The 9,415-nt window shown below is 46.1% G+C and overlaps 1 protein-coding gene across 4 annotated transcripts in view; it reads right to left on the minus strand.

Moving 5' to 3' along the window:
• Positions 1-279: 279 nt before the first annotated feature.
• Positions 280-9,415, minus strand: part of GRIA1 (glutamate ionotropic receptor AMPA type subunit 1) — a gene marked incomplete at its 5' end in the record, with an annotated part of 127,691 nt that continues 118,555 nt past the window's right edge. For all 4 annotated transcript variants that reach the window (XM_082006081.1, XM_082006080.1, XM_082006078.1 and 1 more), the window contains 2 exons: positions 280-500; positions 2,857-2,991. In XM_082006081.1, coding sequence (XP_081862207.1) covers positions 312-500; positions 2,857-2,991 — 324 coding nt within the window. In that variant the 3' untranslated portion in view covers positions 280-311. The remainder of the gene's footprint in view (positions 501-2,856; positions 2,992-9,415) is intronic.

Genomic DNA, 9,415 nt, shown 5'->3' on the forward strand with positions numbered 1-9,415 from the left:
ACAACCAAGTTAAAACAAAATGGCATAGTCCTCATTAGTGTTCCAGTGGTTCTTTGATCAGGGATGGTTCACAAGTCTGTTAAATCCCATTACACTCTCCTTATTGCAGTACAGACCTGTTTCTGTTCTCCTGCCGGCTGATCTGCTTGCAAATAAAAAGGGAAATAGATTCGATTTCCTTGAGAAGATCCATCCAATTGTCCCTTCTGTCATCATCGTTTGTCTTGTTGGTGTTGGGTTTGGTTTTGGCTCTGGAGGGGGTGGAGTTGGGCTGCCCCTGCTCTCACCCAGGCAATGGGTCAAAAGGCCAATTATAATCCCGTGGCTCCCAGGGACATGCCGGTGCTGTGGCTCATGCACGGGATCGTCTGCATGGATTTGGGGAAATCGTGGCTGACCACACGTCCGTTTTCGCCACTGCCTCCTGCTGCAGCCGGCCTGGGAAGGGTTGATGTCCGTATGGCTTCGTTGATTGATTGCTGTGGGATTAAACAAAAACCCTTTTTAGGAAGGACGGGGGGGTCTCCCCCTGTCCTTAGCAATGTTGGAGAAATTACAGTATAAACCAGTGTTGTCTTTCTGTCACTGTTCTCTCCCCCCTTGTCTCCATTCAGACTCTCGCTTTCTGCATGTCCCTACTGCATCTGCTGTTCATTCGCACCTCTTCTACATTCAAAATTAAATGTTTCAGCAGTATTTTGGGGTATAAAGCATACATGCCATATGCAAAAACTATTCAAACTCTACAACATAAGAACAGTCATGCTGGATCTGAGCAGAGGTATTATACACACTTCCCCCATAGATATGCTATTACTACTCCGGTGCTGTTATGTGTGGTGGCCTCTGACTCACTGCAAGCATATGTTTAACTCTCCTCGTGTGAGAAGCTGAGCACGTGCCTGTGTTTTTGTCTACAGTGATGACTGAGGTAACCAGGAAATGCAAACCTAATTCAGGAACCCAAATCTCATCTTCCTGTTCCAGATACTGTCCAAAATGTTTGCTTTCAGACATCTAAGGAAACCACCTGTTTAAAACAATTAAACTAAAAGACAAAGTTAATTTGTTTTCTTTGTGTTTAAGCTATCCCTAAGGACACCATCGCCTTTTCTGGACTGGGATATCCAGGTGAAGAATTATCCAGAACAGATAAATCAGGAACAGCTATTCAGAAGCAGTCAGCTTAGTGCCTTGCCAGGCATGGAGCAGTCTCCTGTGCTGGCAGGATCCGCAGCTCGCCCGGGGGGTCCGTAGGGGTTTGCTGAGCAGAGGTTGGGTTTAGAGGGGGATCCGAGTTGTCTTTCTGGGCACTTGCCTGGACTCTGCTGAATGGCTTTGTGGGGCAGCCACTGATGGTGGGAGCCAGCCAAAGGGACAAGCTTAGAACATGTTAACGTTGGGAGCAACGATTCCTTCCCATAGTGGCTGGTTTTAACATGGCAAGAGCACAGCAAGCTAACACTGATGAGAATCAGTGGGTAATTTCTAGCAACACAGGGAAGCCAATACCAGGGCTGAACCTCCTTAAGGCTAAAACTATGGAACTATTGCATTCTGACACTCTTTCGCAGTGTATTTGTGACGTACCTAGCTTTACAGTGTAGAGAGCAATTATAATTTAATTTTTGTATATTCAGGGGCATTAATTGCTTGCATTGTCTTACCCCTGTGCTCAATGTACCTCTCATTGCCTGTAGAAGTTTCTGAACCTCAATGGGAAAAGAACTATTGCACATTTTCAGTGAATTAGGAATGTTATTATTGCTGACAAAACATTCAGCATGTTGTGAAATTGTGACGTAAAACCCAAAGAAACAATTGCTTATTTTCCTTTTGATTCTGGGTAAGTTTCAGTGCTCAAGGAAGTGAAAATCTCTCTAAATTTTATGAAACTCCCTACATACTTCGTATGCTGGTACTGACTTCCATGCTCATGGGAGAGGTCAAGATGAGGAAGAAAAAGGATGTGTTACTCCTACAGCACAGATCCGTCTGCACCCTTGTACACAATGGTATCTGTGTAAGGGATTGGCTCTGCTAGTCATCTGAGTCAGGAGGTACTTGTTCCACAGATGCTGCATTAAATGTGTATCCCCATGGCTCTCAAATCTAATCCACTCTTGACATGACACTTTGAAATTTAGGCACACCAGAATTTAGGGCTGAAACAAATCTCCTGGGTCATAGGAAGTAAGCTTCTGCAAGACCATGACAGGGTGGAGAAAAAAAAAACATTACAGGAGACATTAAAGGCCAGTTTCTGTCTAAGAGGACCCATCATTCTGAATTTGGAGACCCACATCATCTGTTCCAGGGCAACAACGCTCTGAGCGTATATCACTGTTGGCAACCTGCAAATGGTGCCAGCAGGGTGCCAGCAAAGGGAACAACAGGATCTGATTCACTACCGTGCTACCCCAGTTTTATCTTGCTGTTAACTGCTTGGGTTTGGGGATTTTTTCATATCGCAGTAACGGCTGCATCACACCAAGCCCAGCAACTTCATCCATGCTGCACATGCGTTGCCATAGTCTGCATTCGTTAATTTTAAGGAATGACGATGTGTTCCTGTCACCGTTCGTGCTATGATTTTGCTCTATATCTGGATTTTGAAATAGCGTTATGCCACATGTCTGATCTTGCATCAGCTCCCCACTACGGCCCACTTGTCCCTCTTTTAGCTTCCTCTGATGCTCCTATTCCTTTCTAGCAAGTCGAGTGACATGGTCACTTCGTTATCCCTATGTCTTGGCTTTCCACGCATGGTGTGGGCTGCGTCCGTCTCTGTAGGCAGCTTTGGAGCTGGGGTAGGATCAGAGAGAAGGTGTGAAAGGCCGGGGAATGGGTTGCCACCTTCATCCGCTTTGATTCACTTCTGGACTTGTAACAAAACTCGATTAAGGCAACCAGCATGGCTAGTCCGAGCCCACCGATGAGGATATAGAAAACCCCCGCCACATTGCTGAGACTCAGCGCGCTTGTCTTGTCCTAGAAGAGAAATGAGAAGGGAGGGAGGGAAGGGCATGTGGGAAGGAGAACAACAAAATTAATATGAGATGGCTCTGGGAGGGGTGCTGCGCAATATAGCAATGTTGGCATTACATCATCTTCCTGTTTAAATGAACAGGTGACATTTCTAAGAGCATTTTCAATTTTTAATTCGGTGTCTAGTAAATCTAACATTTCCCTCACACAAACAAATAAATGTTTCTTCAGCAATGTGACTCTTTGTAAAGGTTTGGGATCTCCTTTTTTCAATCAGCTAACTTAAATGCTTATTTTACCCAAAATGCCTAGTTTAAATTATTGATTAAAGGAGGGGAAAAAAAAAAGTTTTCCTCTTCTGTGACATTTGCTTGTCCCTGACGTCTCGCCTGAAATAACCTGTTCTCTTGGAAATGCTCATTCCTTCATTCCTAGATTGTTTCCCCCGCAAATTCTGTTGCTGAGCAACACATTGAAATGGCTGGGTTTTTTTCTTTTTTTTTTTTATTTTCCTCTTCAATACTGAGGTTGAGGTGACACCTGAGCTGTTCTCAGAAACTCATTTGATTTCTGTGTAATAAGGCAGTTATTTCATATGCAATCAAGACCCGTTGATGCATGTCTAAGCTAATTATTTGCTTGGCAATAAATAGGGCTATTAATGGACCGCAACTCAGTCAGCAGCTACATTCTGATTTTACAATTGCCTAATGAATTGTCATGGCTCTCTGGGGAAGAGATGAGTTTCAGAAAGACTCATTTCACTGCTACTGAAACCGAGTCCCCACATCTAACCCTGATGTCACTCAGTGTAGCTCTCAAAACCTTTTCCTCCATGCTGACCAGGTGGATCTGGGTTGTCAGGGTTAGGATAACCTGGGCAGCAGCAGGACCCAAAAGCTTGGCTCAGCTCAGTGTCCGAGGTTCCTGTTTCTAGGACATGCTTCCTCTATAGTGCAACCAGACAGACGTCCCCTGCTCCATGCTTGTCACTGTTCTGCAATATTGGCTCGACACCTTATTTGCCAGTACAGATTCCCCAGGGCAAGTCCAACAGGCCAGTGCAAATCTGTTGGAGTGACCAGGGTCTGACGGGCACTGACAGCCCTGCTCCCTGGACATGGGAGGAAAATTGCATATGGGCCGTTTGAGACTCAGCCACGCCGTTAAAGAATAATATTTATGCCTGCAGAAGTGTCTGCAGTTGGTAACAAAGCCTCTTCATGGTTCTTGGTGCTCCCTGCTACTCTGTGGACACGTGGACCGGTGGGTGGCACAGCTTGTTCCTTGCCCTTGTAGGACAGTTGATTCACTTGCTTCGCTTGGCAGGTTTTGCAATAAGTAACCCACACTTTTCAGGAAGGGCAAGGATTCAGGAAGCGGAAAACTATATTGGAGCGATATCGAAAGAGTCCAAAACAACACCAACATGAGCATGGAAGGTTTCGATTCAAGAGCTGTCTGCCTGACACCAGCACTGTCTTTCGGCAAAGTACGTTTTGCACAAGGATTCTGTCTTTTGCTGTATTAGAGTTTGATGGCAAAAAAGTTAACCTGCAAAGCATGAAAACATTTCAGTTTTCAAAATGAATAAAACCTCCTGTAACAGAAGAGAACTTCTTTTTTTTTTTCTTTAACAAGAAAGGAGGTTTCCAGTCAATAATGCCAAAAAATTTTTTTTTCTACTTCTCCTTCTTCTGGCCCCACTGCCCATGTGTGCTGCCAAGCTTCTGCCCAGCTGGAGCTCTTGCTGCAGGCTCCAGTGCCACTGGGAGCAACTTTCCATCCTGAACCCTCTGCTGAAAGATGCGGAGCTTTGGTTAGGGGTCACCCCTACAGAGTTTTGGTCACTGGGAAAAGCTCCACAAGTGATCTCATTTTCCATGCTTCACTGATTGCCATCGCCGCCAAGAGATTCGCTGCTGTCGCCACGTGCGTTGCACCGCTGCGGACCTGGTGGTCGCCGCTAGTGGACAGGTTTGGTTTCCCCCTTGTATAACCTCCATACGTTGGTCAGTTTGCAACCTTGCTGATGCTTCCTGTGTGCTCTCTGTAAGGAGAGATTTCTGCAAATATCCTCTTAATTTCTGTAGTTCCCGTATTTGAAGGATTATTTATCTTGTCATTTATAATCTGCCTGCATGCATTTTTTCCCCCAGGCTTGACTGTACGTTTGTTCAGTCATCTCTGCTCTGCAGATTACTGGGTATACTTTTAAGCACCAGCTGAAAACTGTAAGGAGTTTTTTAGTGAAGATTTAGAAAAGCAGAGCAATTACTCTGAGAAAACTGGGTTACAACATGTCATGTACTTTGCCTCTTCAAATTCAAGTCTGAAGGGGCTGCACCAGCTTCAGGGAGGGACAAAGACTCTAGAGGTGGGCTGCCCTCCTTGATACCATAATCTTTTAGCCTGGCTCCTTAATAAAAAGTGGCTGATTAGCACATGCTCTGTGCTCAGAGGGAAGGATGGGGACAGGGGAGGAGGTGGAACAACCTATTTGTCCATGTCTTACTAATAATTTTCAGCCCATACTTTCACCTTGATTTCACAGAAGGGTGGAGATCTCCAAGATATCAGGAACCTCCAAGCTTTGTGAAAAAGAATGTCACTGTAGACAAGAAAAAACCTATTAATGCTCTCACTCAAATGAATGTATCAGCGCAATCCATACTAGGCATCAGAGACTCCACATGGGTCTTTGACTTGCAGCCACAGATCCATAGGAAACCTGGCTTCCTTGACTCTGCTGGGTGTAGGAATACACAAATTTCAAGTTTTATTTGCCATGGTATTGTATTTCCACCCCCCAGTTTGGGGGTCATGGTCCAACAGGACACCTTCTCAGCTGGCTGCAACGGCAGAGTGGTCTTGCAGCCAGGAAAGGCTGCTGGTTCTCAATTTTCACTTTCCTCCTGATGCCAGCAGCAAATCGACCAGTAAAAGAGAGGAGATGACCCAAAGCAGTTTCATACTATTTCATATAATTAATTTCAGAGCTGTTGTATTTTTCTTGCATTTACTTTGCAGTAGCATTATTATTATTACTACTACTACTATCATTAATATTATTAATACTATTACTATTATTATTGGAACAGTTTGGGTGAACTGAAAGTTGTCTTATCCGGAAGGCGAAGGAAAGCATAGTGAGGCACAATGGTGGGTAAACCTGCCGGGAGGGAGAGAGCAGCCCGAGTTTCACCTCTGCCACCATAACAAGGTTTCTTCCAAGGAGCCAAAGCCATGGACAACTTCAGTGGGGCACTGAGGAACACCGAACTGTGGGGACATGGCTGATGACACAGCCTGCTATCATGAGCCAGGCTGAGAAGTGAAATTGCTCCTGTGGTGTCACTTGACTTCTTGTTCATCCTCTCCTTTTCCTTCTCCTTTTTGTTTCCTTCTCTCCCCCAGCAGCACATGAAGAGACGTTCTCTGGGCAGAATGGCATCTCATTGCTCCTGTCGGCTGTCGGACCAGACCCACAGGAAGGGTAGGAAACGCTGCATGCCCCACTGAGGCTTTGCCTGCTGTTTCCATGCACGGTCCTGCCCTAACAGTGCTCATAATAATGAAAATTCCCACATTATGCTAAATGCTTGAGAGGACCCTCCCCTTTTCTCTGCGCGGACTCTATGACACCAGATGCTCTCCTGCAGAGCTGCCCATCACCGAACCAGCTTGTTAGTGGGAGTGTAAATGTCACCGCTCATCTCCCGCAGCGGATGTGGGGGGAAGATTGGCAGGTGAAAAGAGAAAGAAAAACCCATCTTCCCGAAAGCCCGGCCTTGTTGCTGCAGCAACCAGGCACCTTCCCGTCTGTTCCTCTCAAACGTGGCACTTTGTCCGTCATCATCTTTGTCATTATTTATCCTCCTTGGCTGAAAGTTATTAAGGCCAAATTTGCTTGGTTTCCCAGCAGGGCTGGTCCTTTCTTTTACCCTGCATGACCAGAGCCCATTGGCAGCACAGGGTGATGGCACCTCGAGTTGTTGCCATCTCCATAGAAGATGAACTGTCCTTAGAGCAGGTGGTAGATCCAGAAGCTGAGCTTTTACAACAAACACTGGGCTGACTTTATTGGGTCAAGGCCTGAAGCTCAGCAATGAAGGACACAGCGCTGGCCATCGACTCTGAGCCCTGGGTCTGCCAGGGGATGGGTAGGAGCACATGGATGGATGGCTGCGGGGATGAGACTGCCCAGCGTGAAAAGACATCTTTGGTTTGAGAACCAGCAAATTCCCTGCAAAGGCAGGGTAAGGCAGTAGCAGGATTTGTTCCCTATTTTTTATTATTTTTTTTTAAACAAAAGCGCAATTCTTGCAACTGCGGAAGAGGTTTGGGAGATCCCTGTGGCTTTGATGAAGGTCCTTTAATTGCATGAAATGGTCTGGCTGCCCCTGCAAGCAGGTTGCACCCAGCCATCCTGGTCTGGAAAAAAAACTTCCTTCCTCCCATTGCCTTGCAAAAGCCCCAGGGAAGAGGAGAGTCACATCCATCTGCCCTGACATTTAGTGTCCACATTGTCATTACCCTCCAACAACCCAAGGCATCCCTTTCAAGCACATTTCATAGCCTGCAAAACAAGTTGTCCATCCTGTGCTTGTTCATAAAATGGGGTCCCTCTAGGGAACCGCCTAGTTACAGAGTGTCTGTCTCTCTTCTGGGCTCATTTCTGCTGTGGCAAGTAGAGGAGGAGTGCAGGAAGGCTGGGAGACAGGACCAGGAACTGGTGGATGGTTTCTAGCTATGTGAAGTGCTGGAGGTGAGTCTGCATGGAGAAACCTTGAACCGGTGGGAAGGGTTTGCTGTGGGGAGAAGAGCAGCAGGGACACTGCTGCCCGGTGCAGAACACTGCCTGGGATTTCCCACTGTCTGGCAATGCAGCTGGGGCTGTTGGTGCTCCTGGATCAACAGTCCCTGAGCGCAGCTGCCCAGGGCCTCCGGGGATGGCATAATATATTAAAATATTCAGCAAAGCAGGAGTGTTTGCCTCTGGAGTTTTAGTTCAGATCCACTAACGTATCTACTGTTTCTTTATAGGGATTTCTCTGGATAAAAACCTACTTGGGTGATAGGTAAACAGTCAGATTAAAAATAGGATGCACAGAAGTCAGCTACAGGCATGGAACATCATCTGAGGCCAATGAACATAAGCCTGGGAAACACTAGAGGTTCTACTTGTCTCTGGCTAGAAACTTTGGATACAAACCTTATATCCAGCTAGCCCTTCACTCCTCTTCATTAGCATCCATTTATCCTTCTGGAAGTCCTCTAACTGCAAACTAAGCTAAGCTCAATGATAGACAGAAATGGGAAGGTTTTGTCATGCCTGCAGGATGAATGATATGAAATGGCCTCCAACCTCTCAAACTTTGCTCTGAACCTTGGCTGTTAGAGGAGAGGTGCGTGGTCCGGCTTGTGCCCCCAAAGCACAGGTGGGTTTTGTGCCCACCATGGGCAGGATGGGGGAAGCTGTGCCTGGCACTCAGCCCTGCCCGGCCTGTCTCAGCCCCGGCACCGAGGGCACCTCGGGGAAAGGGGGAGGAACTGCTCATGCAGCAGCTGGGCAGCTTGGCTTGTTTACGGTAGGTGCAAAAGAGCCCAAGAAGCAAAACTGGATAAAAACCAGGTGGGCAATAGGTGGGTTGGTTTGCCTGCTGCATTCATGAAAGCAAGGGAGCAATGCAATTGCTTGGACTTTCTGGAGGTGGGAGAGGGGGTCTGGTGATGTTAACGTTGATTTCTCTTACTGTTGTTTCATATTGCACTGATGTTGCAGACATGGTGCGGATGCTGAGCAAGCAACAGAGGTGTGACCCTTTCCTGTAACAGCCAAGACTCCTCACTGGGATCTTCTACTCTCGTTAAAAGTTTACATGGTTTTAAGGCTTGTGCCTACTGATTTCACACATGGAGTTTCAAGTAGCTCTCATGACTTTAGGATCCAATCTCATTTACTCACATGTGATTCACATGTGTGTGATCATGTTTTTCAAGCACATGTAAATAACATGTGATCAATATTGAGGTCATATGATCCACATAAACCCATGTGTCCCAAACCTTCTGTTTCTGTCCCTATTGGTTATCCTATTGCGTGGAATGAAGCTCTACACCTACTTCTTCTTTTTTCCCCACCAGTATAGTGATAAAGTACAGTATTGTAGGGATCTTGTTGTAAACTAAACTGATTTCACATCCATTTCGTTATGGGCATTTTATTGGCTATGGGGTTTCTCTAGCACTGATGCATGCAGGCTTGTGGTGAAGGTATTGTGGAAGCTGTGTCATGGATTCAGTTTCCCAGCAGAAGTAATTACTTTTCATTCATATGGTGACTATTGCTCAGTTGGTTACCTTGCAAAATATACACGCTATACAAGTCAATTAGATTTTTGCCTGAGTGGGACCAATGCCATAT

The sequence above is a fragment of the Phaethon aethereus genome (assembly GCF_964289735.1).
Source record: "Phaethon aethereus genome assembly, chromosome: 14".
Taxonomy (NCBI): Eukaryota; Metazoa; Chordata; class Aves; order Phaethontiformes; family Phaethontidae; genus Phaethon; species Phaethon aethereus.